The 27,970-nt window shown below is 39.9% G+C and overlaps 1 protein-coding gene across 6 annotated transcripts in view; it reads left to right on the top strand.

Annotated features, from left to right (window-relative positions):
• Positions 1-27,970, top strand: part of ccdc88aa (coiled-coil domain containing 88Aa) — a 69,140-nt gene that overhangs the window by 15,163 nt on the left and 26,007 nt on the right. For all 6 annotated transcript variants that reach the window (XM_069179783.1, XM_015362450.2, XM_015362447.2 and 3 more), the window contains exons 4-12: positions 11,111-11,180; positions 18,358-18,416; positions 20,219-20,302; positions 20,468-20,608; positions 21,896-22,065; positions 25,934-26,015; positions 26,392-26,550; positions 27,111-27,257; positions 27,707-27,851. In XM_069179783.1, coding sequence (XP_069035884.1) covers positions 11,111-11,180; positions 18,358-18,416; positions 20,219-20,302; positions 20,468-20,608; positions 21,896-22,065; positions 25,934-26,015; positions 26,392-26,550; positions 27,111-27,257; positions 27,707-27,851 — 1,057 coding nt within the window. The remainder of the gene's footprint in view (positions 1-11,110; positions 11,181-18,357; positions 18,417-20,218; positions 20,303-20,467; positions 20,609-21,895; positions 22,066-25,933; positions 26,016-26,391; positions 26,551-27,110; positions 27,258-27,706; positions 27,852-27,970) is intronic.

Raw genomic sequence — 27,970 nt, 5'->3', positions numbered from 1 at the left:
TATTTCAGCACAAGCTGTTTCACCAGAGCAGATCTTGATTTCTTCCATATTGTTCCAAGGCAGCTGTTAAGAGAATAATTGCCCCCTCAATGACTGATGGGGAAATATGTACTGCTCTAAGCCATGGCTTGACTCGAGTTGTGGCGGTTGTTTTCTTCTGTTTGTGAAGTGTTCCCAGATCCTGGGATTTGTTGTTTTATTTTAAATGGCTAGCTTTTGCAAAGTAAGATATAGTGCAGTATAACTGATGACAGTTTCTTAATTTCAGCCTAAATTGTGAATCTCGGAAATGTTGGAGTATTGTGGAAGTTTTGGAGCAAACCAAGACAGGCTCAGTTGCAGTCTAGACTGCAAGTGAGACACGGCAGATATTTTCTGCTTCAGATAACTAGAGGTTTTGGAAAAACAGAACCACAAGAAGTATGCTGTTTTAAATGTTAACCCACACAGTATTGGAAATGTGGTAAGGCATTTTGCAAAGGAAAAATTACAGCTGGCATTTCACTGTGGAAGATGAGCCGGGAGTTCTGCGACATGAATCAAAAGAACCACTTACTGCCCAGTTTTTTTCTTTTAGTTGTTCAATCAGATAATGTGCATTTTCACAGGTTCCCTACTTTCATTTCATATCTAATTATTAAATAACTTAATTTTACACTGAAGCTGACAGGAATAATCTTGGGACAGAAAGATCTGGTGTGCAGGGAAGTCTAAAAGCTATACAGTTTCCAAACTGTTTTTTCTAGCCTTAAAGCTAGCCTTAGCATCTATTCAACAAATCTTGAGGAATAGGGTCAGGGTAAAGAAAAATATGTTTTGGAAATATTAATGCTGTGTAACACACTCGTCCCTTGAGCAAAAAGTAATGTCTTTGAAATTACATGTAGATTTCTGTCCTGATCTGAGGTTCATGCTGTGCAGACTGTGCAGAGGGAAAGCTAATCCCTCATGTCCTCATACTGGTAATATATTAGTACTGATTTATTAAGGACTGTAATCTTCCTTAGTAATTAAGAATCAGGGATAGATCTTACAAACAAGAGCCTCTGTCTTCTGTTTTCATGCCCTGGCTATTTGTAATAACCGCTTACTTCCCTGTTGCCTCTAGTATCTGTGAGGTTTAATTTGTCAGCATGCTCACTATGGCTGTTGGAAACTTGGTATTTTCTCATCCATGTCAAGGAGGAAGGTGTTTGAAATATAAGGTTCGTTGTTTCTAAATGGCTCTCTTCAGAACACACTGTAAATCATATTTTTGTGAAAAGTAATTATTTTTGAATAGTGAATTAAACAAGCAGTCTGTTCTGGGTTGGTGTCAGGTCTCAAGAATTTGAACTGTGAATTGTAGTGTTGTTTAACAGGGTACAAAATGAACTCAAATGCACATTTGCATCATCTATTCTCAATGTATTATCCTTTTATTAAAAGAGCAGATATCGCCATCTTAGATTCTTTTAAAAGAGCTGAATGAAAACAGGCCACGCTGCATGGAAACTCTTAGGTAACTGGAGGTTTTTATTTGGACTGCATAAACTGGTGAACAGTAGCTCATTCTCGGAGAGAAATAGGTCTGGTCTCAAAGGAATTAGGGCTAGTTTCCGGAAATGGGCAAACTTGTGACTCACAATTTGAGCTTTCTGTGTTTTTTGAGCACAAGTTAACAGGCAGAGCTACTTTGAGATCTATTTAAGCTTAAAATTGTCCTATCCCTCCCCACCACTGTAGTAGCTATAATTACTTTTCTAATTTAGTATGTTTTTGTAAGTAAAGTGTACTGTACTATAGGCTGAAGGATGCAGCTTCCTCTGGGTTGAATTAGTAAAAAGCATGTTTGTTCTGGAGGTCTGAGATTTGCTTTGGAAATTACATGAATGTACTATAGTCTGCAAGCACAGTGACTTTCAGTTGTCTTTTGAGTTCAGAAGTACAGAAATTTACTTTTTTGTACAAAACTGGCCTTTGTTTGAGATAGGCCACTTGGAAGTTTTGGCAGAAACTGTTTCTTATTGAGCAGCTTTGTACAGTAACCTTGTGAAAAGCCCCTGCAATGCCAGTGGCCTTGAAAATTATCTTTGCTGGGTGATTTCCAACACCCATTGCACTTTGTGTGTGTAGTCACAGAAAAGTTGTTTTTCCAAACCTTGCAGAATAGGAATGATATGTAATAATATCAATCCTATAATAATTGAGTGAATATCATAAAACATTTGTGAGTTATGCAGTGTGTCTGCATACAACGTGGTATGCAAGGCCGGGCTATCTACGGTACATGGTGGGCATCTTTGGCAGATGAAGGGAAACTGGAGCACCCCACGAAAACACAGATGTGGGAAGAACATGGAAACCCCAGACACTGGGTACCCCAGAGGCTCGGAAACTGAGCCTCAGCATCCAAGAGCTGTAAGGCAGCATCGCTGTCTCTCACACTAGCATGCTGCGCTGAGCTACAGAAGAAATTGTTCTCAGCTCACGTTCTGAAGGAGGATGAACTGCTTTAATTTGATGCATTGCTCACATGCATCTGATTCACATTGCGCTGCAGACATCTGTGATTTGTGTTGCATGTGCACAATTTTCATGGATGTTCTCTGTGCTTGATCAGACACTACATTTTGTCCTCCTATTTTGCCTTTGCTTTCTCTTGCTAGTGGATGATTTTTTTTTCCCCTGACTTTTTTCTGTACCAAATGAATAATTAGTTAATAAATAATAACTGCTTTGAGACCCTGGTCCCCTCTCTGTATGGCAATATTAATTTTGCTTTTATACAGTGCACTTCACAAGTCATATGAAATTCCTCACAGCTCAACACAATTCACAAATAGAGGTGGCTTGAGAGGACCTTGTTTATTCTGTATCTTTTCTAATAATTGCAATACCTTATTGGATCTGCAGGTTTCTGTCTTTTCTGATGTAAAATCGTCCTCGCTTCCAGTATACTATAACCCCCCAAGTGACTGAAAGCCACATGCACTGCTGTCCTGCTAGCGGGCTTTCTGCTGAAGGAGCATAATTACTTTAGGAAGCCAAGGCACATTGAAAGACGCACAAGATTTTATCTGGCAAATTACAGTTCCTGGTTTCACTCATTAAAAGCATTTAAACAATTATAAAACGCTTCATTTTCAGGAAGTATTTTGGGACACACTAAAAAGGAAAGGAACAAGCTCTGGCTTGTGTTCCCAGCTAATTAGAATACAATGGCTTGAACAGCAGTAAAGAGACACGTTAGTTTTAGTGTAATAATACTGGAACTGGAAGATTAATTTTCCTCAGTGTGGATTTTTATAGTATAAAGTCACAGGGAGTTTTGCAAAGTTTGGTAAAATAATTTGAGGTAGTCTCTGGACTTCGTCTGTAATGTAGACCTGTAGGCTGCCTCAAGCAGTAGCCTGCATTTACAAATGCCTCACTGCCATTCCTTGTTATACCCATTGTAAGTCTGTGTCATAAAGCCTCTTGCGTTCAATGGCCAAAGTGGATATCAATCTTTCTGCAGTGACCTGATTTTAAAAAAGCAGTAGACTTCAGTTGTGAACAGACTTAAATCCTGTGATATCTTCTGCCTTATTTGCAGATGGAACTACCAGCAACTACCAGAAAGCTTAAGAACTTGCATATAAGCCACTTACAAGCCTTTTGCTCCCTTTACTGTTTCACATTTCTTGACTTTGCAGATTCAATGGATGCATTAGTCTTGATTTGGAAAGTAAAATGTCCTTATCAATCTAGTCAGTATTTGTCTGATCAACTGCTTAGCTGTTTTCATCTTCACTGTCTTGCAGCATGCAGTACAGAGCTAAGCTGCTGCACAGTTTTTGTTCCTGGCTTTTACAGATTTTCTTCGCTTGAAGTAAATCGGTAATCAAGTGATTTCTTCGCTTGAAGTAAATCGGTAATGGAGGAATGGGGATTGACCTGCAGCCTGTTTCCCCTCTTGCACAGCTGCTCGTTATCTCTCAGTAGTGCCACAGCGTGGCTCCTGTGTCGACCTGTGTTGGGTTCATGTTGGAAAGATTTTTTTTGGGGGGGGGAGATGGGACTGGTTTGTTTTCACGACCATTGAAAATAAGAAAGATGGAATTCATTCCTTACAGCGCTTTTGCATCCAGGACCTTTGTAAACTTCTTTGCCCTCTGTACTTGCTTTAGGTCAGTGAGTACTGATCTGACTGTCATAGCCCTGGCCGTTAAATGCAGAGCAACAGTCCTGGTTACTAATTAGCTTTTCAGATCCCGTGTTCGGGGAAGTGTAGGAGGAGGTCTTGGGCCTCTGATGAGGGCGGCTCTGGAGGCGAGCTGTCACTGCCCTGAGAATCCAGAGCTTGAGAAGTGACCGGGCTTGGAGACAGATGTGGAGAGGCTGGAAGGTGGTGGGGCAGGTTACAGCCATATGGTTTCACCGCCCTGAAGGAGTGTGTAAGAGAGCCGCAGCAGCGTGAGGCTCATGTAGGCCTGGATTGGCTGGAGTGAACTTCTGCAGCAGGAGCAGCCTGAGGCCCCGGGCCGTCCCCACACTGAGTGCAGGGAAGAAGATGGATAGCAGCAGAGAACAAAGGGAAGGGGAGCTAATTACTGCAGTGACTCCCACTGGACGGTTATGAAACCTTTTAGGAAAGTCAGCCATACTTAAAAGTATAAAAAATGTTGCAGGTCTCAATATGCTCTTCATTAATAGATCCCGACTAATTGACTATCATTGACTAAGTGAATAGTCTATAGACTATTCTAGACGCATTTACTGTGTGTCATGTAAATAATATATGATACTTTTGGCTGGAACTGTTCACATTCATTCGAAATCCATAGTACATGCTTTCTCCAAAGGAAGAATGAATGTTATAGCAGGAAATTAACATGTATATGTAAAATTGATTTTAAATCTGGGATAATAACCTCAATTTTAGTGTTGTAGGATTTTTTAATCATATTATTTATTGTATATTTGATGAAGAAGAGAAGTGAATCTTTTTTTTTTAATATTCACCTAGAAGGGATGGATTATTTTGGTGCTTTGTAACTGCAAATACTGTCATTTTTGACAATGGAGCACATACAGTAACAAATCCCAGTTCCATTCCTTTTCCCATTTACATTTTTATTGGTCCCTTATGATAATTGGACCATGTCTCAGCAAAATTGTTCTTTTTTGAAAAAATGTAATTTTGTTCATCGCAGATAGGAGTGAAAGACTTGAAGAAGAGGGAGACTGATCTAGCCCTTGGCCTTGACAAGCCAGGCAGGGATGAATAAGCCTGGTGACGTCTCCATGGCAACCTTTCCTGGCTCTGCAGAATGAGTCGACTGTAATTCAGGCGTTCAGGAGTTTACAAGGCACTGCTCGTCATTGTATATCCCCCCAGAGGGCCTTCACAATCTCCTCCTTTCACAGAAGAGCAGGGAACCGGGTGTGGCGACACGGGCCACAGGTAAACTGGACACTGCACTGCAGCAGCAAGGTGGTGAAGTTTTAGGGACTTAAAAAGGTACGACGAAAAAAAACAAAAAACCTGCACATATGTCTTATGTTCCCTCCAAAATTATCATACTAACCCCAAGATCAGAGTTTCAGTCTACACATGCTCTTTATCGAGCAAATATTTTGATGTTGAGTTAAGGAAAATAATTCCTTAGAGCTGCTTTCTCCTTTAAAGTTATAAAGGTGCTTGTACCATGACAGACACCAGGCTTATAGCGCCGTGTTTAACTTTTATGCACTAAACACTGAGGGCTGTAAGTGACACCTTGGTAGCTTGTCATAAAATGGGGACTCCCAGCTTCCTGCTTCTTCACTGTTTTTCTAGACTGAAATGTGACCTGTTCTTGGGGCGCGGTTTTCGTTCTCTCAGCTGAGGAAAACACCAGCGTTATTCATGATTAGACACCCATATTGGCTACAGACAAAAAGTCAGGATGTTTATAGAACTACTGGAAAGTTGGTACTGCTGTAAATGTTTTTCATCCTAATGAAATGGTCTATCTAGATCTTTGTATTTAGATCTGTGGATATCTCACTGTGAAGCACGTGTAGAAAGTACTCCATAGCTAATGCACTGTACATCCTGAATTTGTATTTTCCATTTAATTTCAGCATGTGTTTTCATTAAGATGCATGAGTGATGAATTGAAGTCAAGAAAAAGCACTTGGGGTTTTATTGTTGACAATGGAAATATGTGAGAAGATGTTCTGACTTATGCATGGATTCCTATACTAGCAATCTGCTGTGAATAGATCACTTGGAAAAATCTCCAAAAGAGTCCTCAAGCATGTACATCTTGTGCTCTAGCGTTTCTGAGTAAGAGGACTGACTTTCATCAATGGTATTTAGTGCTCTCAGAGATAAAGAGTCATCGAAGTCCAGTTTTGGATATAATACTGTACTGAACAGTGCAACAACTTCCAGTGTCTTGTATCTTTTCCCAAAAATCCTGCAAGATTCCAGGCAGCTTGTGCTTAACAGGGACTGATCTACTAGCCCTTATTGAAGTGGCTGCAGTGTTTCTTCTCCAGACCTCAGTTTGGTCTGTATAAGTTTGGCTCTGTGACTTAAGTGATACAATCCTAGTTGGCACCAACCCTGAGAAACGGGCTTATACTCAAGATATCCTTCTGCACTCCACATGCTTTGTCTTATCACAAAAAGGAGTAAATAGCTGATGACAGGTGAAGAGGTTAGAGGGGCAACTGCCAAAATGTTAATTCACATGCTGTACTCTGCCTTATTTCAGCTACAGTCCAAGCTAATGAAAATGTGTTTTTAAAGATGAAAATTGCTGAACCCTTTAAAAACCTGTTGTAATTAGCCTATAACATTATGCGCGCTTGCTGTTTGTTGACTTCTATTGTTACAGGGCAGTACTACTGAAATAAATCAATAGGAAGCATTATAGGTAAGGATGTGAATCGTTTCTTTTTCCACTGCCCATTTTCACAGGCTTGTTTTAGGCTGTGAGCTGATTCATAGTGTATCCCCCAGACAAAACTGAAAATGTTTCTATAGGGGCTAATTCAGCATGAGGAGGCACGCAACAAAGAAAGTTATAGTGATTTCTGTGTAAATTAAAGCTAGTTATAGATGGAGAGAGACATTTCAGAATCTAAAAAGGCATCCTTCCTCAGTAATCTGCTGTATTGGAAGTGAACAACAACATTGCAAAGATTACAAAGACTAATATAATGGAAATGGATTGTTTCTGTAACACATGACCTCCTTCTCCACACCCACATGTACACAGTTTTATCTGTTTGCCTCAAAATACATAGCTACCTTTTCCCAGTAGGAACGGATGACTGTGAAACATATTCTGACATTCTCTGTTCCCATCTTATATGGTTGCTGTCATAATCGTAGGATTTCATCCAGCCATTTCTTCCAATGTGCCAGGATATCACGTTTGACAAACATCCCTGGGTAGATTGTTCCAGACTCTCGCAACCATTTGTGCACAAATTGCTTCCTATTTTCAGCTCCAAACACATTTCCATCTGGTGTTGTGTTTCACTGTTGAACTGAAAAACTCACATTGCTGTGGATTTAGCAGGGTATACTTAAAATAAATGTTTAATGACAGGCATCAAAGAGCAGCATGATCTTGGCAAAGCTCCTCGGTAGAGCTTCTGTACCTCCATTTTGCTGTTTACGCTGCCATAATTTATCAATCAGCTCTGGCATCTTGTGTACTGTATTGATATGTTATTTCTGTTTTTTTAATTTTTTGCTTTGATCACACAAGACATGATGCTTGATTGTTGTAAAGTACTTTGTTTTTTAAGTAAGCTTCGTTTCTCACTGTAGAGAGAGAGTTCTGTAGTTCAGCTGATCCTCTCTGGCTCTTACAGGTTTAATTTCCCCTTGTTGTTGTTTTGTTTTTAGAGTGGTGTGACAGGCACCCATTTCAGCAAAAAACGTGTTTCTGAAAAATAATCTGTCAGGTTGAGCCCGAGATATCAGAGTGGTACAGATTTCAGTAAACAATGATCCTCAAAGTGCTGTGTTGACACTAACTGGCCTATATGTGGGATTTCTTTATATAGTAGATGACACTGTTATCGTCGACAGTGTCTGTAGAAATAGCAGCAGATAATTATGCTAAAAACAAGAGTTTGTGACTATGTGGACTCAGCATTTCTTCAGCTATTTGTTATTTTTCAGTACTGCAACATATACGGACAATTTGGATTGATAACCAGAATAGTGTCTTTGTCTGAGCAGTACCTAATTTCAGGCACCAGGCCCATGTAACAGACGACCGCGTGCTTCTCTGTGGTATAGTGGGTAAGAAAGGGTCCTGGCTGTGGCCGAGAGAACAGTTCTCACGCTTCCTCGGAGTGGAGCCGGTGGCTTCGTGACCCTGTGCTCGACATGAGGGAGCAGAGAGTGTTTACCAAGAGTCCATCAGGGTCACAGCATACCACAATGCACATAGCTACTGACTCCATTTGAAGTCCAGCACATTTTGCTTGGTGCCATACGTACAGCTGCTCAGTTCTCTCTCGGGTTCCTTTTTTGTTTCCAAGCTAGAGAAGTTTTGGAATAAATAGTGTCTCGCATCTAAACTTAGGATCTCAGTGTCATTTCATGTGTGTAATGCATATACTGTTTATTCCTCATCTGCGACCCAGGTGGCCATGGAGGGGGGAAATGGGAACCACATCACAGAAAAGGCTCTGTGTTTGATAAAAGATTTATTATTATTGTCCTAAAATTGTTTTAAAATATGTTTAAGAATTTAGAAATTTAGAAATTTAATTTAGAAATTAGTGTAAAGAGAAATTAGTGCTCTTTAAAAAAAAAGCGTAGATTATTTTTTTCTGAGTTTTTATTTTTTGAGCCTTAATGCAGAATTGCCTTTTGGGAGGACTGGAGAGCCCAGCTCCAAAAAAGGAAATTTGTTCGTTTTTTGAAAAAAAAAAGTCATTTCCCAGAAATGCAGAGAAGACCATGTGGTGCTAACCGAAGAACAGACATGTTCCCATTAAGACTCAGGTGTCTGGCTAGAGAAAGGACCTGGAGGCTCCAGGGGTGCCCTATAGTTGAGTAGTGTGTTCCAGAAAATGAATTTCTCCCTTTCACTACTAGGGACTCCCAACCATGATGAGTTTCTAAAAAATATATAATCTCAGATTATTTCAGTTTTCATACCGGCCCAATTTGGAATTGCCAGTTTTGTACTGTATATGAGATGTTGTTGATGTGCTCTTCTGCCCATGCCGTCCTGTCAGAGTCCCCCAGCACCTGACAGGAGAGTCAGCCCTGACTGGAGTAGAGCCGCATCTCTCACTGATGTCATAAAAGCTCGCAGGAGCCTGGGCTGGTCACAGGAATCGCATTGTGACAGAAAGCTGGGAGAGACCTGGCTGACTTTTCACAGCCTGCCTTGTTGGGAACAGTGGTGCATTTTATTTTTTTAACTGATGCAGTTAGTTGAATATGCTGTGTGATGTTAAGTGCTGTAAATGAAGATGCATTAACATATTTTAAGCAATTTCAATAATTCCCTTGATATTTGTTTTATGAATATAAAATATTAAAATATTGAGATGAACAGAAACAAGAAAAGGTTTTGGCATAAAAACATGTGTAATTTTACTTTTAATTCAGTGATTCTGAAATCAGTGTTATTTGTTTTTATGATCATTAGAAATGATCTTTTCTCTTGGGGATTGGGTATCTATGCTGGAAAATGAATTATAGCATAGGTAATTATTTTGTGTAATAAAAGTTATAGAAATGCATCTCCAGAAAGTGACCCCAAAGAGAGCCTTCCACTGAAAACTACCCCCTCTTTAAGCCCATTAATGATGCTCTTAAGGATAAGAATATTTACTTCAGATAGTTTTAGAAACACACATGCTGTAGAAGTCAGAGATACTTCAATATGCTCATCTTGTGGGTGGAAGGTGTTATCTTTAGATACTTGGCTAAAGAACAGAATGCCAGAGGAAACTGGCTTGTAGAGGAGAGTCCATGTGATTCACTCTGTAGCTGGCAGTGAATTCAAATCATCACTCTTCTGTGGGGATCAGCCAAACACTAACTGCTTTGGCAGGGAATGCCCAGTAGAGGAATGGGTTCAATAAAAATGTTAATGGAAGGAAGTGCTATCTTTTGATAAGTCCGTTATTGCTGCCTTTCAATGAACATTAAAACCCGATAGAATTAGCATTAGCTTTTGTGGAGGAAATGTCCACCCTTTGTGAAGTCTTACAGTCTGCATGCCCCTGTAAAAAGAACATCCTGTGTCAGCTAGTGTTTGTGTTTGAGCTTTGAAGATGTGCTGTGCCTGTTTATTTTGGGTTTTTAAAATAGGAGCTCCTGTAGCATACGAGTGAAGAATCAGTGTGTTCTGGGAATATATAGGAAGGCTATGTACCCTGTGTTGTTTTTTTTTTAAATGGGTGGCTTCACTAAATGCTTTGTTTGTGAAATGAAGTGTCCACATGACTGTCAGAAGAGCCTCCTGACCGCGTTCTGCGCAGCCTGGGGCACATGATAACATGGAAGTGCTCATGATGCCATCAGTGCTTCATTATTAAAGGGCTAGAAAAACTTTTTCCAGGGAGTTCATCTGATTTTTCTTTGCAGATCATACTCTATATGTCCTTCGCTTTGGTTCTTGGTTGTTTGCCGTTCTCAATGGTGAAGTAAAAATCACTTCTGGAAAGTTCACCTGTAAGCCGACTGCAGATGTCAAGTGTGGACCAGTTTACGGGTGCTCTGAAGCCCATTGGTCTGAAAGCTGTGCAGCCCTGATAGATTCCTTCACCTTGTTCCTCACCTTCAGCCTTGGAAATAATTTCAAAAGCGTCTTTTCTTGGAAAAGAATGGCATATTGCAATCGAAGTATCTGCTCACAACACAATATTAAGAATTCACACAAAATTCCGAGAAGGAAATAGGAGCAACGTAATAAGTTGATGAAAATTAATTAAACTTTTTGTGTCTTTGTGTTTACTTTGCTTATATCATTGAATCAATTTCATGGAAATATCTGGGATCTTAAAGAGATAATTCAGTTTGCTAGGTTGGATTGAATAAGCTGTGCAATATAACCTCTTCAAACACTTCTTCTGCCTATCTTGGTTTAACTGTTTGCTTCTGTTTTTCTAGGAGACATTGCAACAGCTAATCATGATGCCCCTTCCAAATGTCCTGGTCCTGGGCAAGAATCCTCTCTCAGGTAGGTTTGGAACTTGAACTTTGAACTGAACAGTACAAAAACCTGCTTCGCATTTAACATCTGAGAGGCTGATGTGGGGACAGTAATGTACACATGGGGAAGTTTGTCTTGCTGAAATGTTCTGTTATTCCTAAAACATCATTACTAGGAGTCAGGCTACTCTTTTTAATGTCACAGATGCAATAGATTTGGAAAACATTTACTTCTCCAATTCTGCTTACGGGGAAGTGTGCTTTAGACTGTAACTTAGCTCTGCGCAGTTCTGTATTTTCTGCAGTGTCTAGCATATGCACAGCTCTCCAGCGTTATGTTGAGAAAGAACATGGGACCCTGAGCTTTTAATTTCACTGACCCATTCAAAATCTTTTTCATCTCTCGTTAGTTTTATGTTCACAATTTTAAATACAAGGATTATTGTAATATCCTGTGCTTAGGGGGTGGCAAAGATCATTGGTTGAGCTTTGAAAACACGAGTGCCAGTTGTGGGTTTGAGTCTCTGGTGCTGTTGTACCTTGACTGAGGTACTCTAGGCCATCCAGCTGTATGAATGAACCAGCATTGCTGTGGGGTGATAGAATTGTGCAGGACAAGTGTTCTCTAGTCCACTTCACACTACAGAAACCAGGATGAACTCTGGCCTTGTGAGCCACTGTGGCCCTGGTGTAGACTTTCTTTTACACTGTGCAAAATCTCAGACAAAAACATAGTGCTGCATGTTTTTTGTATAATCATAAAACAGCTTTGAGAAATGTACAATAACATTATGGAATCAAGATGAATAGAAAATCCATGGCAGACTTCCATTATAACCATGCCTGTTTATCACATTAAAAACATGTAAGGAAGCAGCAGTTATCAAACAGGGAAAACGATTCTGCTTAACAAATGGTGAAAGTATAGTGTATGTCAGGGTAAGGTGCTGGAATGTTAGGAAGGAAAGAATTCAGAATCCAGAAAGAAAAAAAAAGTCTGGTTGCTGCTGTGAAACTCCAGCTGTTAGCAGGAAGTCTCAAAAACTATTTTTAGCTTATCCCAAAATATTGACTGTCTATTGAAAACCTCATTGTTCTTCAATATCAGATTCTGATATTTATTTTTAAGCAGTATAGTGTTTAGTTTTATAGCTAAACGTTTCCTGTATCATGCAGAAAACTGCATGTCAAAAGAGCCCTACATTCCACTGTCTTCCTGCCTGTGACCTTTGAACCTAGGGGCCTGTTGAGTGATGACATAGCATCTGAAAGTGATTCCAGACCGGAGAAGTCCATGTGTGTTTTATTACACTGTCATTAGTGTTCTCCGGAGGAATGGAAAGGCCTCGTTACTGTGGGAATTTACAGTAGGCTTGAGTTTCTCTGCTTTGAGGTCTGGATTTTTAAAGGGTTTATTATGATTCCCTGCAGGCTGGATGTGGGGTTGACCATTGTAGCTCTTTGTCATGTATGTAATGTTTTTTGTGTCCTAGTCTTTCACATCATGCCTCCAACAATAGCTGTGGACTGTGACTTTTAATTCTGTTATTTCAATAAATACAACATCTACTTGTTGTATTTAATCTGTCACGTTTTATGTACTTCATGTCATAGTTTAGTGAGATGAAGATCTGTATCCATCTAAAGCATCAAAGGCACTGACAAAGTCAGCCCAGTGGACTTCCCCAGAATGAGCAGTGGAGCATCCCTTCGTGTTTGACTGCTCTCATGTTTTTATGTCCTAAAGAACATCAGAGCTTGATTTGATCTCTTTTAGGTCTCTGTGGGTGTCTGCATAGTACTGATGGCATTTGCACAGTTTGGTGATTAACTTGATTAGCTTTGCATTCTATTTCATGCTAATCTGCCAGTTTTAAGATCCCTGTTAATCCTATACTGGGTATCGAGTATCATGAACTGCAAAGATGGGAACTCCTCATCCTCAGTGCCAGGCCTGGACTCTCTGGGCCTTGTTCTCATTCTCGCCCATCTAATCAATTTCCCAAAGAGCTATTCTTCCATTGCAAAAGAAAAGCAAGACTTTTTTAAGGACTGTAGCAACGTTCTCTCATAGGTGAATAGGGACAGACTAACTTAATTAAATCCTCAGATTCTCGGAACAATTCAGAATACACAGAATGGGTCTCATAACGTGTCACTGGCATCTGCAGCTAGAGGCTTTTTGGTGTTTCTTTTGCAAGATGTTATCTATAAAATTTGTTTTTGTCTTTTGCCTGCCACACTGCTCAGCAATGGGCAACCACAGTACAAACGTAGGGTTTATCATGAAAGGCAAACAGGCAGCCCTGCTTAAGATACAGAGATCAAGCAGTATGGACTAAGTGGTTCTCATCAAAGCTTCTTTCGTAATCACCTCCAATGACAGAATATCTTTCTCTGTTGAATGACCTTGCTTCAGCACCACACCACTGGCCATGTGTTGTTTGGCCAGGGCTTCAATTTAAGAGGGTTCTTTGAGTTTTGAGACACCACAGGGCTTTCAAATATTTTGAAAATCTGATTAGATCGGGTGTCTGACTAATTAGAAGCGACAGTTGCTGAAGTTTTATGTCCGTTTTGTCTACCATTTAGATATTTTGGCATAATGATTGTAGGCTGAAAAGATACAAATATAAAAGACTATATTGTATATTAATTTTTCTTTTTTTGAAAATATTAGCAGAGCTGCCCATCCGTCTTAGATAGCCCATTTAGATTAAAGACAAATTTACAGAGTGTGAGGTTTATATATTTCTCCTTTTAAACTGCCATTCCTAAGGCACTGCTAATCTCTTTAGCTTGGTAGCACTTGAACTAGTTTTCCCTCTAAAAGCTTTTCAGAAAACCATAGAGTTCATTTATCCTTGGGTGCACCTTCAAATAGCCTAGCTCTCTGTTTTCCAAAATACACCTCGAGATCCGTCTTCACCATGCTCCCATGACGCAGCTGACATGCTTGGCATCATAGTATGATGACAAATACTGTACTTGAAACAAAATTAAAAGTAAGCAAAACAAAAGAATGACAAGAAGAAAATAATTACTGGATTCTAAAGTGATAAAGCACATACAAGCCTTATTGTTGCAACTTTGAAATACGGGAGTCACATACGGTTTTCAGAGTTGAAAACACAAGAATGTGCTGTACCTGTAATAGTTTGGGACAAGTGTGTGACATGAAAAAAGGTCTTAAATGTTTTTTGCTTCCACTTAGCAAAGAGCGGTGACTTGAAAAACAGGAAATAAATTGCAAGGTGTTTGGATTGAAATAATAGTAAAATGAAGAACGAAACAAACCTTGTGTATTTAAGAAAAAACTTAATATTAAAATACTTTCTATTAAGACTTCAGATTGTACACCTGTTCCAAATGTTCATTCCTAGCAGTGTGGGGTGATTGTGACAGGAACATTGCAACAACAGGGTCCGGTTAACAGCATCTGATGTTGGAGAAGACAGCTGATCTTCTGGGACAGGATTGGGAAACATACAAACTGGGCCTGAAATCCCCAGACATGCTTCTCTGTTCAACTATTCTGTAAGAACCCGATTGATGAGTCAGGACTGAGTTCAAGCTTCTGCCTTCTGTCACAAAGCAATATTCACTATTTTGATTAGTTTGATTAAGCTCTTCAGATTGAAGGAAACCTGCTTCAATTTGTATAAATGTGTCCCTTGCAGAAAAACTGTGAGTTAATCTTTCAGTTCTGACTTTCAGATAATCTATTGTTTAAAAAATGCTAATTTTCTCCTCATAAAATAATTCAAGTGAAATTTGGCAAGCCTCTGTAACTGAAAGTAATCACCTCTCATTTAAATTAATTAGTTGAAATATGAAAGGCCTACAGAGAGCCATCAGTGCAATTGACAGCCAATTGAATACTTTAATTGAATTGGAAGATCCCCCTTCAAATAGTGTCTCTGAACCTCTTTGGGAATCCTCATGTGATAGTATATAGAACACTGCAGGCGAGTAGTGATGTAAGTTGCCACCTCTTGCATTGGTAAAAATGACCTGAACCTCATGAGCCCCTGAAAAAGAACCCTTTCCTTTTCCTCTGTTTTTCTGCGACAGGATGAGGTGCAGTTCATAGCAGTCATTCAGTGTCAGCTCTGGCCATGTGTTTCCTGACAGGAAGCAAGTATTGTGACCCAAGGAGCCAGAATATTCTCTGCAGAAAAGTATTGTCATAATAAACCATGTCCATGGTAAACGGACACCCCTCTTTCATGTGAAGCAAAACCTCCATGAGTTATTTAAAGCCATGCTGTATACACAGTTAGTTCACTTCTTATCAGCACTTTAAATTATTCATTCAGTGCCTTAGTGCCTGTGCCTCCAGTGCTTCCGGATAGTCTACATTCTAACGCATTCTAAATCATTTACATTATAACTTTTTGACAAATGTTTGTATGTATAAATAACTTCCATATAATGTTTTATCTAAGAAGCTTAAAGCCAGATTTCTATTCTGGCCTTACATTTCGTTTACTGCACCAGCCACCAAAACACAGAAGCTACTGTGTTTTTCACACGCTTTTCATCCATGTTTCCTCTAAGCAGGCGTGTCAGTGACTTCCCCTGTAATCTCTGTCCTACTGGAAGATTTTGTTTTCAGCCCCGGTGAAAATCTTAATCTGTGAAGGCTGTTTTTAGGGACAGAGGAGTGACTTGAAACCACCCTGGGCTATCGCAGGTTGAAAAAGAAATGCTAACATGTTTAGATTCTCTTTCCTGGCTTTATCTGTTGCAGCAGACTGAATATCTGCTTTAAAAACCAAGGTGCTTTATTTTCATGGTTGATGGCTCCTGCTGTAGTGTAATCTCTGAGAGCCAGAGGTTGTGTTATTTCAGTCCTTCGTTTCTGAGTTTGAGTTAATTTAGGGGCTATAAAGTGCTTAAAGCAGAAATGCTCACAAATAGCATTCTTTATTATTTCATTCTGAAATTCTTTACGACCAACATTGTGAATTAGATATACTATTTTTCTGTCAATTTATGCTTAAATACATATTTATGAGTTTAAAATGTGAAATTCAGATGTATGGTGGCAACTGAAGCAACTTCATTTAGACACAAGCATGAACTACACATAGTACCGAGTGTTTAATGTTTTAATGTTTAAAGTAAGTATTTCATTACTTAAAGTACAGTCTGTTAAGGAAGTTCTACTGCTTTGTGCGAGGCAGTAACATTGAAAGTTTTATATAATTTACAGGGTTTTCATGTTGTTTGACAGAAATAACCAGTACAAAGTGGGTTGGTTCAGTTGCTCATATTTGAAAGCTTGAGAAGTATGAGGATTTACACTAACAGAAGTTAACTACATCTGCCTTCAGTCGTGAGTGCCTTTCAGCACTGCAATGGTAAAGAATCATGCAGTCTGAATCCAGGAGAAGTAATGGAAAGTTGTACAACAGTGACCTGAGGCTAAAATCCTTAATCCACTGTGTGACTGCAGCTTACGTTTGTGTATGATAAAATCATGATAGAATTTTTTTTAATTAACATGAAACCTTGCATCAGATATTTGTGTGGAGCTATTTATACATAAACCCAACTCTTTCAGCCTGGTAATGCTATTATTTTTCTTGGTATTAATCTTTTTAAAACAACCTGTTAGTTTAGCTTCCTTTAAAAGTTCATCACTTTAGACATTGTGTGACTGCATGATGAGCTAGAGTGCACCATTTAATAATAATAAGCCCCTTCTCTAAAGGAAAGCAGGATGCGTTCACTCCTCCCTAACCTTGCAAATGCTCCATGATGGCTACATTATGCAACCATTTATTTTCCAGTACTGGGTCTCTTTTGTTCATGTCAGCAGTTTTATAATTTCATTGCAAACCATTACAGCACTCACTGTGGCTGTGGTGTGGTCTTGTCTTTGGGCCACATCCTAAGGCGACAGTTAGGATACTCCAGTTGCTGTTAACCGACCCTTTTTAACCCTGGTTGTGGGATAAACAAAATTAGTGACATCTGGTCAAGGCTTTTCTTCCTTTTTTTTCCAGACACTCCCTCAGTCTAATTGCTGCTGTCTTTGGGATTTTGTTTTGCTGCTTAAGCCCTTCACACTAAATGCAGTTTCATATCAGCACTTTTGCTATAAGCCTTTGTATACCAGACCTGTCTCTAGCACCTACTTTACCAATCATTGCCTTCCCCTTCCATTCTGTGTAGCATGGTACCCGGTGAATGGACTTAATAAAGCCAAGCTGGGCGACAGACGATTATTAAGCACCGAGACGAGGGAAACCTGCCTAATTAATCTTCAGACTAATCCTCCAGATAAATTTATCCCACTCTTTCTTTTTCATAGCTGTTATTTCATCACTTTATGATGATTAATATACTGTGTCCCTCTTAATACTCTGTCTCCAACTGCTCTTGTTTAAGCAGATGTGATAAAGTGCCCCTTTCAAGTGTCTCTTACATCCGTTCAAGGACAGAATGTTAGGATTAGCATATTGCACCTTCTCGCAGGTTTTACTGGTAGGATGAAATAATCCATTGGTAGCATTATTTTAATTGGCTGGCATCACAGCAGTGCAAATGACATTATTTGTGTAGTCATCTGGAGTACATAGCAAGTGAAATGTTTACTGGTGGATTTCTAAAATAAAAAGTAAAAAATCACATTTGCTGTTAAATGTAATACATTTAAAGAATTGATTTTGCCTTCCGAGTAAAATACTTCTGAATACCTTTGCCTTATTTGTTTTCAGTCTTTAAAGGAAACACACAATCCTCATTAAGATTTATCACCTTTGTCTTTGCTCACTTCCTGAAAAAGCAAAAACGAATTTGGAATTGTCATGCTGTGAAGATGCTTTCATGGGGCTGAATGCAATATGCATTTAACCTCCAAATTGTGTGGGAAATGTTACGTGACCGCTCTTGGGGATTTTTAGTGAACAAGGTCCATATCTGTGTGTGTATTGAGAGTCAAGAGGAAGTCTTATTCCCAGTTTGTTTAGTTCTCTCTCCTCCTAGGACATGCAGCTCTGTGCTTGAGTTCCCAGGGAGCCACAGGCTGTGTTCACTGGAGGAGCTGCATGTTTGGGTACCGTGGTTTAAAGTCATCCAGGGGATCACAATCGTTCAGTCCTTTAAATCAATGCCTTTTTTTACAGTGTTGCGATGATAAGTAAAGAAAAAGCAACGTGTCTCTTTCGGTGTTGAAGAGACTATCTGTTTTACAGGACAAGGTCTGGAGGAAATGAAGAAATTGCTGTTGCTCTTGCTGGGCTGTGCAGTTCAGGTGAGATTTAGCATCTGCCATTTTTTTCCTGAGGCTGAGTGAAATGTTAAAGTTTTTTTTACTGAGTTTAATCTCAGGTTCCTAGTTTGCTTCCTCACTGTGCAGCCTCTTCTGTCTGATTGTCCCTTGAGATTATGTGCCAGACCTGCAGTCTGCAGTCTTCACTCTGGAAAACCACAGGGTCATCTGGTCTTCTTCCTAACTGAGCTCTTCATTAGCAAATTGTACTTTTTGTTTGCTTAAGTCAAGGTTAATGTGATCTACCCCCCAGCTGTTGGTGCTTTTTGAAACCCAGAGAACTGAGGCTCTTCAGGATTCGATTTGGAGACCCTTGTGCTATTGTATCTCTTCCGTAATGGCACTGAAATCGGCTAACTTCTAGAAACTGGATCAGGGTGTGCAGGGTGGGAGAGTAGACAGGCAATACACACTGCTCGGAAACCTGCCGATGACACGCAGTGTGCTGAAAGCACGAGCTACACCAGTATCGTCCTATTGCATTCCAAGCAGCATAAACAGTGTGATATGAAGCAAGTCCCAGATTAAATAACTGGAAAAATAAGGTGTTAAGGGCAACTTTGGGAGGCTGTGAATATTAAACCTTTACAGTGCAGAGATGCCCTGCAGTCTGCTGTTCTCTGTAACAGAATGATACATGCATGTCATTTGTTTTATTTTAGAAATGTAGCAGCGCAGTAGTTCAGTATATTTAAAACTAACAATCAGGAGTGCTGAACATCTTGTGTTCGCATTTTCCTCCACCTGCTATCCAGTCCTACGGGCCCTGACAGTATACTGGCCATGCATGCTTATCTCAAGGGTCACTTAGGGGCTGGTGTACCTCAAAGGATGGCCAGTCTCATTCCTAAACAAACAGTAAATAACTTATTTGCAAATTAAGAGGTCTTATGACCAAATTGGATCCTCCAAATTATTTTCCCTTGTTTCTGTTGTTTTGTTCCCCTGTTGCACCCACATTTGTATCTTGAAACTGTGACCCACGCAGCACGGCCCGTTTACTAGATTCTGTTCTTGCTGCCTTGTAGAGCGGCTGCGATCAAGTGCAGAAATGCATGGCCTTTACCATCAGTCATTTAGAATGATAGTCCAGTGCATTTATTCAGTCAGATCAGACTGACTCTGACGGTGACCTACTCAGATGCCTGATTTGACGATTCAGAGAGCAGTAGTACTGCGCTACTCTGAAATGGCCTTATCTGTGTGACCCTGGTCTGTTGTTGGTATCTGTTCATACATCATCGCCTCAGGCTGGGGCTTCTTACCCAACTAATTTGCTGCTTTTTCACAGAACAGACTTTATTTATGTAAGATAAATACATTGATAGTCATTTACATGTCAAACATGAAACCGAATAACAGGCCCGATTGTTTATCCAAAGTGAGATTCTCTGAAGCCTCTTTCATCTTTTCACTCTTAAATGTTCAGTGGAAAATTTAGTTTTGTTTTTTTATGGTATGGATGGCAGGCATCTTGTTTTCTCACATTTGTGGGATACAGCCAGAAGAATCTTAGCTTTTTAAGCCTGATTTTTAGTCTATTTTTTTTTGTGAATGCCCATCAGAGAAAATCCTTTAAAATATTTCAGCCGTACATATTTTCAATATTTATATTTTATTTTACTGTGAGCGGTTCATGGCTTTGAGATAGTTGGTGGATAGAGAATAACCAAGCCAGCACAATGAAAGCTCCATTGTTTACATTGTTGTAGAAATCTTTGCAGTGCAAATGTTAACTCTCACATAGACTGTTTCACACTAACTTATTTTCCTTTTCTTTTCAGTGTGAGAAGAAAGAAGAATTCATTGAAAAGATCCAGACCTTAGATTTTGATACTAAAGCTGCAATAGCTGCTCACATCCAAGAGGTATGCAACCACAGCTCTGCTTGTGAACCCAGACAGTTTTCGAAAAAAACAGACATTTTTCTCACAATAATATTGGTCAGTGTTCAAAACCAGAGATTTAGAGACCCTCACATATGCCAGTCCTAGAAAGAGATGCTTCTTTATAAAGTTCTTCCCCTTTTGAAGGTGACTCACAACCAGGAGAACGTCTTTGACCTGCAGTGGATGGAAGCAGCCGATCTGAACCAGGATGACCTGGATTCTTTGTCCAGGAACATGGCCTTCCACTTAAAACGCCTTGTGGATGAGAGGGATGAGCACTCTGAGGTACAGATGATCTGCTGTTAGTGGCAGACCTGCAGAACAACCCCATTGCCCACATTCTCATTACGGCCACAGAGACTTGCCCACAGCCTTGTCCTATAAAACCAGTGATGATAACCTTAGTGGCTTGGTGAGATCATGCTCCAAGTCTGCCTTCTCCACTGGGCTGTGGATTGTAAATCACTGCGCATTAAATTACGGTTTTGAAACCTTCATACGTACATGTACTGTATGTGTTTTCATTTCTTGTAGTTATGTCTGAACATGTCAGTTCCTTGGTAAGTGCTCCTAAATAACTGAACAGTACAGATTTGTAATGCAGCCTACGTCTCACTCTCCTGGATGTAAGCTGTAGCTTTAAATAAGTTAGGCCAATTAGCAAGAGGCTGTTAATTGCTTTTAAGGTTTTCAGTTAATCAGATAATCCCCCTTGGTGCTCTTACTACCCAGGGAGTGCTGTGACCTAATCTTTGCCATCCTGCTAATTGTACATGAGACGAGAGAACGCTGTTTATATAGCGATGCCTGTAAGGATCGGCACACCTAATTGGCATTAGTGCACTTGATGTGAAGCACCTAAAGATATTTTGAGCATTTGGATAAGTCAGGTGCGAATCAAGGATATTGGAACTTGGTAAAAAGAATATATAAGCTTATTACTTTGCATCACTACACTTCACTTTTAAATTTTGAGCAAAATAACTGCACTTTCAGATTGTTAAACCCCACAATAAGTTAATCATCATTTATGCAGAAAGATTCCCTCTGCAAGACAGGCACTATGAATTTTAAGAGGTATTTTATCATTTGTATCAGATAAAATAACAAAATAACTGAAAATCTCCACGATGCACCTTGGAAATGGCCTTCTGCTTATGTGGGTCCTTGATATGATTTAAGGTGAAGCTTTTCAAACTAGTTGTCATTATCCAGTTGTAAAATGTTTTTGGTTATTGTTTATTGTACTGCCCCTAAACATTCTTTCCTAATTTTAAGACCTTTAATCTTAAACTACTTTAACCACTACCTGTTACTTTGTCCAGGGTGTGTCTCTGCGTGTATTAAATACAAGAAAAGATCTGTGTTAAACATGTGTATGTATGTATGCCGCTATGTGATGCAAAAGCTGAGGAAAATTGTTGCAAAGATTTGTTTAGCCGTTGCAGCACAAACACATAGGTCCATTTATCTGTTGTTGTTTTTTTTGCCATTAACTCACCACTGTTTGATTCTTTATGACAAACTGTCTTGCTTGCTCTGCTGGCTCACGGTGTGCCTGCTTGTGCTCAGACTATCGTGGAGCTGACCCAGGAGAGGGACTGCGGCCAGGCCTTGCCCCCGGTGCCGACGGCGCAGTCCCCCAGCGGCTCCCCCAGCATGCGCCGCACAGAGAGCAGGCAGCACCTGTCTGTGGAGCTGGCCGACGCCAAGGCCAGGATAAGAAGGCTCAGGCAAGAGCTGTAAGTAGACCGATTGGGTGTGTGCTACACATAGAGATTAAGGGCTCCTGAAGTCTGTTTCAGGCAGCGTGCATGTATTCTGTTGTTAATCAGTCTGAAATGTTCCATATGCCCCCCTGACTATCTGTTCTGAAATGTCACTCACAAGCAGTTTTATTGTGTAATTTTAAGAAAATTATGATAATTTTTAAGCTAAGTGAGATATGGTAGGAAGCTTATAGTGATGAATGTTTTGGCATGCGTTACTTTACCCATGGGCTTCAGTACATCGGCTTTTCATCCATCAGTTTTCTGTCTTGAGTTTGTGTCTTCTAAAGCTCTTTCTGTGGAATCAACCAAAGCCAAAAAAACAGAACATGCAAAATATAAGAAAATATTGATGTGAACAGTTGGAAACACTGTGTCTGCAGGTTTCCGTCCCAGCTGGTTTTCTCCAATGCTAATATGATGTTTTAATTGATACACGTGATGAAAAATAAACTTTAACACATTTCTCCAGTCAGTCCCGCCTTTAATGGTTCTGTTTCCAGCAGCTTCATCACACAGAACTTTACACAGCCTCTCCTCAGCTTGCTGGCCAGTATTTCTGACTAAACAGCTCTTGCTAGCTGATCAGTTAATCTACTAGTAATAACAAACACTGTATCAGAAACTAGCCACTAGAAATGTAAATTGGTTACATTTCAGGCAGCACACCTGCATGAGGGCAGTTGTTCAATTCAGAAATTGGTAGTTTTGATACCAATTACAAATCCCGTTTAACCTTTTAGGATCTGAAAGTAAATTTGCAGATATACTCTAGACAGAAAACTGAGATCAGTGACAGGAGCAAAACCTAGAAAACAGGGTTGGCAACCACTGATATTGCCTTCTTAAGGCCTCTTGAGGTGAATTTCACGTACCCTGCAGTTTATCTGTTTGCAATCTGCTTGATGATATGGTTGCAAGTTCTCTTGCAATTGTACAATTCTATAGCCTTTCCCCCTCTTCATCTTGTATCTTTATTGATACTAACATTTCACAAATTATTGTCAGCACATTAGAACAAAGAAATAAAAGATTCCAGACTGTCCGGTTTATTATATTAGCCTGGCTATGGTAACAGCAGTGAGTATGGTTTTGGAAGTATTTTTGACAGACGTACTAAGCAATTAGTTTCAGAAGAAATAGTTAAAGATTTACAATATGAAATTTTACAATTAGTCTGAGGTTCATGTTAATGAAGCATAGTTTTATTCTTCAGCATAACAATATGAAGTATTCATTTAATGGCTATACTCTTTCTTAGTACAGAGGATTGCCATCATTTCTAATTGTTGTTTCTTGGATTTGTATGAACAGCTGCAGTCAGAAAACAGCCTGGAAAGATTGCAGTTATTAGTCTGACTGACTAGTCAGTAAATGAGTTAAATGTTTTCTTCACAAGCTGCTTCATGACATTATACAGCCACACTAATTATTAATAAAAACCCATCATTACCACACAATCTGAGACAACTAGAAAATTAGAATATTTTTTTTTCTTTGCCCTGACTTTGAAAATGAGCCTTGTCTTGGCTGTGCTCATGACAGAACACTTCAGACCATGTTGTGATAATTTAGCGACTGACATTGAGGAGCCGGTGTGGACGTCGAAAAGTGACTTGTTAATTTATGGGCTGACGGGGAAAGATAGACAGGTGGGGAGGGTCTCTAATTCGTATCATTGAGGCCTTTTAGCTCTGCCATGAATCCGCCTGGCTGTGAGAGCAAGACGAACGGTTTGATTTTGAATGTCATCTGCAGTTACTCTGTTTGCTTTGCTTAAAATAATACGAATCTTCATCCAGGATTGTAAAGCATTGACAAATCACTGAGCAGTGCTTTCTCAAACAGCTGACCTTACTCAGCTTGCCAGCATGTAGCAAAAAAAGCACATTTCAGATATCCTGCCTCTGATTTAAAATGTATTTGTGCTTTTCCTTAATCATACTGCTAGTAACACTTTCTCTTACTATTGAAATGCAAACTTCAGGCCCTTTACTATTACTTTGGAGTGTTTGCATGCTAAAACCATTTGAACATTTTCATTTTTGAAAATTCAACCTGTATCAATAATCTCTCATTAAATACATAATATTTGAATTTAGGAGGGAAAATGTAGCCTAACCAAATATTTAACGGTCATCAACAGTGACATGGTGTAACATTGTATCAAGATCATGCAAATTATTGTTGGGAGGATCCATAATTAGCCTGTTAGGCAGTTAAAAATTTGGTTGAATAATATCATAGCTCTAGGCAATGTAACAAGTCAGGTTTAAATTTTGTAGTTTGTATTTTTCAGTTGGCTTTGATAGTATTCATTTTTTTTACAGTACATGATTGTGTTTAAATCTTTGGAATATTTACGGAGTATAATTGACATTTGTCTACTTTTCTAAAATGACAAAAAACACCTCCTCTTTCAGAATAAGTACAACATACAGAAATGCGTTTTCTATGGCTCCCAGTAGAAAGTTTCAAACCATCAGTATGCCTTTCTAAGACAGCTTTGTTACATCATTGCATTGTTTGAACACCCCAATTTCAATATAAATTCCTAGCTGAATGGTTGTGCCTGAGTGCTCTCTTTTCTGTGCAGTGCACTGGTATTTACTCCTCATTGTTTGTGTACATCTGTCTGTTTAAATTCAGTCTGGTTTTAACAGCTTATAATTTCTGAATTTCATCTGTCAGCTTGGCATGTTTGAACTATTTTTTTCTAGTCTTTGCCTTCGCATTTTGATTCTAGGGTTTACCATATTTAGTGCTGACAGACATTTTTCTGTTTTTCTTCTTTGCCTTTCAGTTGCTTTTGTCAACGAGGAGTATTTTGACTGCTCACATTTTAGTTCTGCAGAACAGTAGGACCTTTCATGGGATATGTGAATACTCTGTTCATTTTGATTAATAAGCAATAAGAAACGATCACAAAGTATACAACCATAAAAAAGTTTAAATACTCACACTCAGATATAACACTCAACACTATGGCTCTTTGTACAACTTTGCATTTTATTAATGTTTTCCTGTTGGTGTAGTTCACTGAGATCCAGGGTTTTAACTAAGAATACAGTTTCTTTTTAAATCTCTACCTGTTGTGCGTTGCATACAACAATGGTTGATTTTTTTTAAACCCCTCCTCATACAGTAATACTAGCAATAAGTGCTTCCTACAGATGTAACTCTAAATATATACACTTCCTGCTAAAATACTTTGCAGTCCCTGAGCTAATAAAAAGAGATCACATTTAGTGCAACCCTTGGTTGCTATTAGATCAGCGTGGAATTTCGTTCCTAATGTCAGACGTGCTGTCATGAGACGTGCACTTAGGTTGCGGTGTTTTAGAGACTGGACGTGCCCTGAGCTAGCTCTGAAGACTGATAGTCCCTTGGTCTTGCGGCCTCACTGAGAGCGACCCGTCCATCTGCAGAAGCGCTGTCAGTTGAGATGTCAAGATGGAGCAGGGGTTGGATTAACTGGTAGCAGTGTGGGGAGCATAACAGTGTCAGGCCTAACAGGTCGCTTTAACAGCAGGTGTTCTGGGAGGCTTGTGTTCATGACAGCTGAACCGGAACTTTTTTGACCCTGAAAACCTTTCAAGCTCTTAAGAACTGGTTTTAATAGCCTCTCTGTATGGCTGTAATAGATCACTACCTCTTGTAGCTCTAACACGTCTTTACACAAGCAACCAATTTAATGGCTACAGTCAAGCAGGAGGTCTGGTGTGCTTTAATCTTGCTTCTTACCTGCTGTGGGATGTGAGACAGTGGCACAGTGGTGCTATGTGCTGAGGTCAGCATGTGCAGCGTGGGTCTTGAGAGGACACTTGTTCCTGACTTGCAGGGAGGAGAAGAGTGAGCAGCTGCTGGACTGCAGGCAGGAGCTGGAACATATGGAGACCGAGCTGAAGAGGCTGCAACAGGAGGTGAGTGCATGTGGGAACCGTTGGTGACAAATAAAACAAGGCCTGCAAAAGAAAACCCCAGCAAACTTCGGCCTGCGCTGTTGCCTTTCAGAGGCAATGAAGACCGCAAAAGACCGCCTGTGTTTTGGAAATCGTTCAGTAAAAAGATTTGTAGTCCTATGAGGTAGTCCTTCGTTGGGCTTGCCATAATTAGATATGCTCGATCTCTATGTATTGTATTAAATGTATTGAAACAGAGGAGTCACAGTTAGGTTATACATTTGTCGCTCTGAAATTGTGGCTTAGTAAATGTTAACCGTAGAGCTATTTGTGGATGACAGGGGTGTCTCTCCATCCAGAAGTGAAGTGTGTGCTTCCATGCGTCTTCTGTTGCCAGAACCTGCAGTTGCTGACGGATGCCCGCTCGGCCAGGGCGTACCGTGATGAACTGGACGCGCTGAAGGAGAAGGCCATCCGCGTGGACAAGCTGGAGAGTGAAGTGAGCCGGTACAAGGAGAGGCTCCACGATATTGAGTTCTACAAGGCCAGGGTGGAGGTATGGCCCTGGAATCTGAAAGTACCAAGAATTATGAGAAGGGAAGTTATAAAGGCCAAACCATTAGTAATATGTGATTTTAGGTTGTCTGAAGCAGGAACTTAATATGTGCTTTGATGGGTAGGCTTTGAATTGTTAGAAATGTTAGAGCAGTAGTTAATTAAGTCCTTTTATCCTTCTCATGTTGAAGCCTTATACAGTGATGGCAGCATTATTGTTGTATTTATGAATAGATCTAGCTGCTCACAGTTAAACAGGCTACTGTCATTGAGGATTTTCACTTTTTTTAATTGTATGTGTATTTAAAGTCTTTCCCGTCTAAGTTCCTGATCCTTTGTTTCTAAATTTGTCATTGCAGACTAGGAAGTGCTATTTCTAGATGAGTAACTCCTTGTTTGCATTGCTTTACAAGGAAAAAACAGGAGCTGGTAGCATCTAGATTAGATGCTGTGATCAAAGGCATCATTACTGTTTATTTTTTGTTCCTTAGTTGTTGTTATTGCTGCTGGCTTTAGGACTCTTGCCCTCCTTCATTAATATTGGCCTAAATTCCCCTGCAGGAGCTGAAGGAAGATAACCAGGTGCTGCTAGAGACTAAGACGATGCTGGAGGACCAGCTGGAGGGGGCTAGGGCTCGTTCTGACAAGTTGCATGAGCTGGAGAAAGAGAGCCTGCAACTCAAGTCAAAGATACACGACATGGAGATGGTAAACTGTGGATGTTTCGCCGGGGATCTCTTTGGGTCACCGTATCATTTCAGTGCCTTGATCATTAACGTTTCCAGCATGCTGTAAGCCTCCTGAAGTTTTTCTCTGACGTTTTTAGTCTGGGATTTTTGGGAGTTGTTTTGTTGAAGATCACCCATTCCTTTGCAGGGGGGTTACAAGTGTAATGTTAATGCTGAAAAAAATAATGATGGAAGACTCTTTGGATTGTTGTTTCTGAAAGGGTTCTTGGTGCCATTATATGTAAATTGTGCTGTAATGTATCTGATTATATTAACATTGAGGCTGTTGGAAAGTTATGTACACAGTTGATATAGCAGGGCAAACTCCACTGTTCTGAGGGTCTTCCAGTCCCATGGTCATCATTCACTTCCTGCATGAACCTGGTGGAGAGCGCTGTGAAATGAACCAGGAATGTCCTTCTCTGCCAGGAACGGGACATCGACAGGAAAAGGATAGAGGAGCTGCTGGAGGAGAACCTGGCTCTGGAAATGGCTCAGAAACAGAGCATGGACGAGTCCCTGCACCTGGGGTGGGAGCTGGAGCAGCTTTCCAAGACTGTGGAGCACACAGATGGTAATCAGTCCCCTTCTCAGTAAATTGCTGTATGGTTTTAATTAGCCTTGGTCAGCTGTCACCCTGTGCCATACCTGGCAGATAGTTAGCTTTGGCTTTCATATGTAAACAGATTGAAT

Source organism: Lepisosteus oculatus, chromosome 17, assembly GCF_040954835.1.
Source record: "Lepisosteus oculatus isolate fLepOcu1 chromosome 17, fLepOcu1.hap2, whole genome shotgun sequence".
Taxonomy (NCBI): domain Eukaryota; kingdom Metazoa; phylum Chordata; class Actinopteri; order Semionotiformes; family Lepisosteidae; genus Lepisosteus; species Lepisosteus oculatus.
Note: the sequence above shows the minus strand (reverse complement) of the source record. Positions and strands in the feature narration are given on the sequence as shown.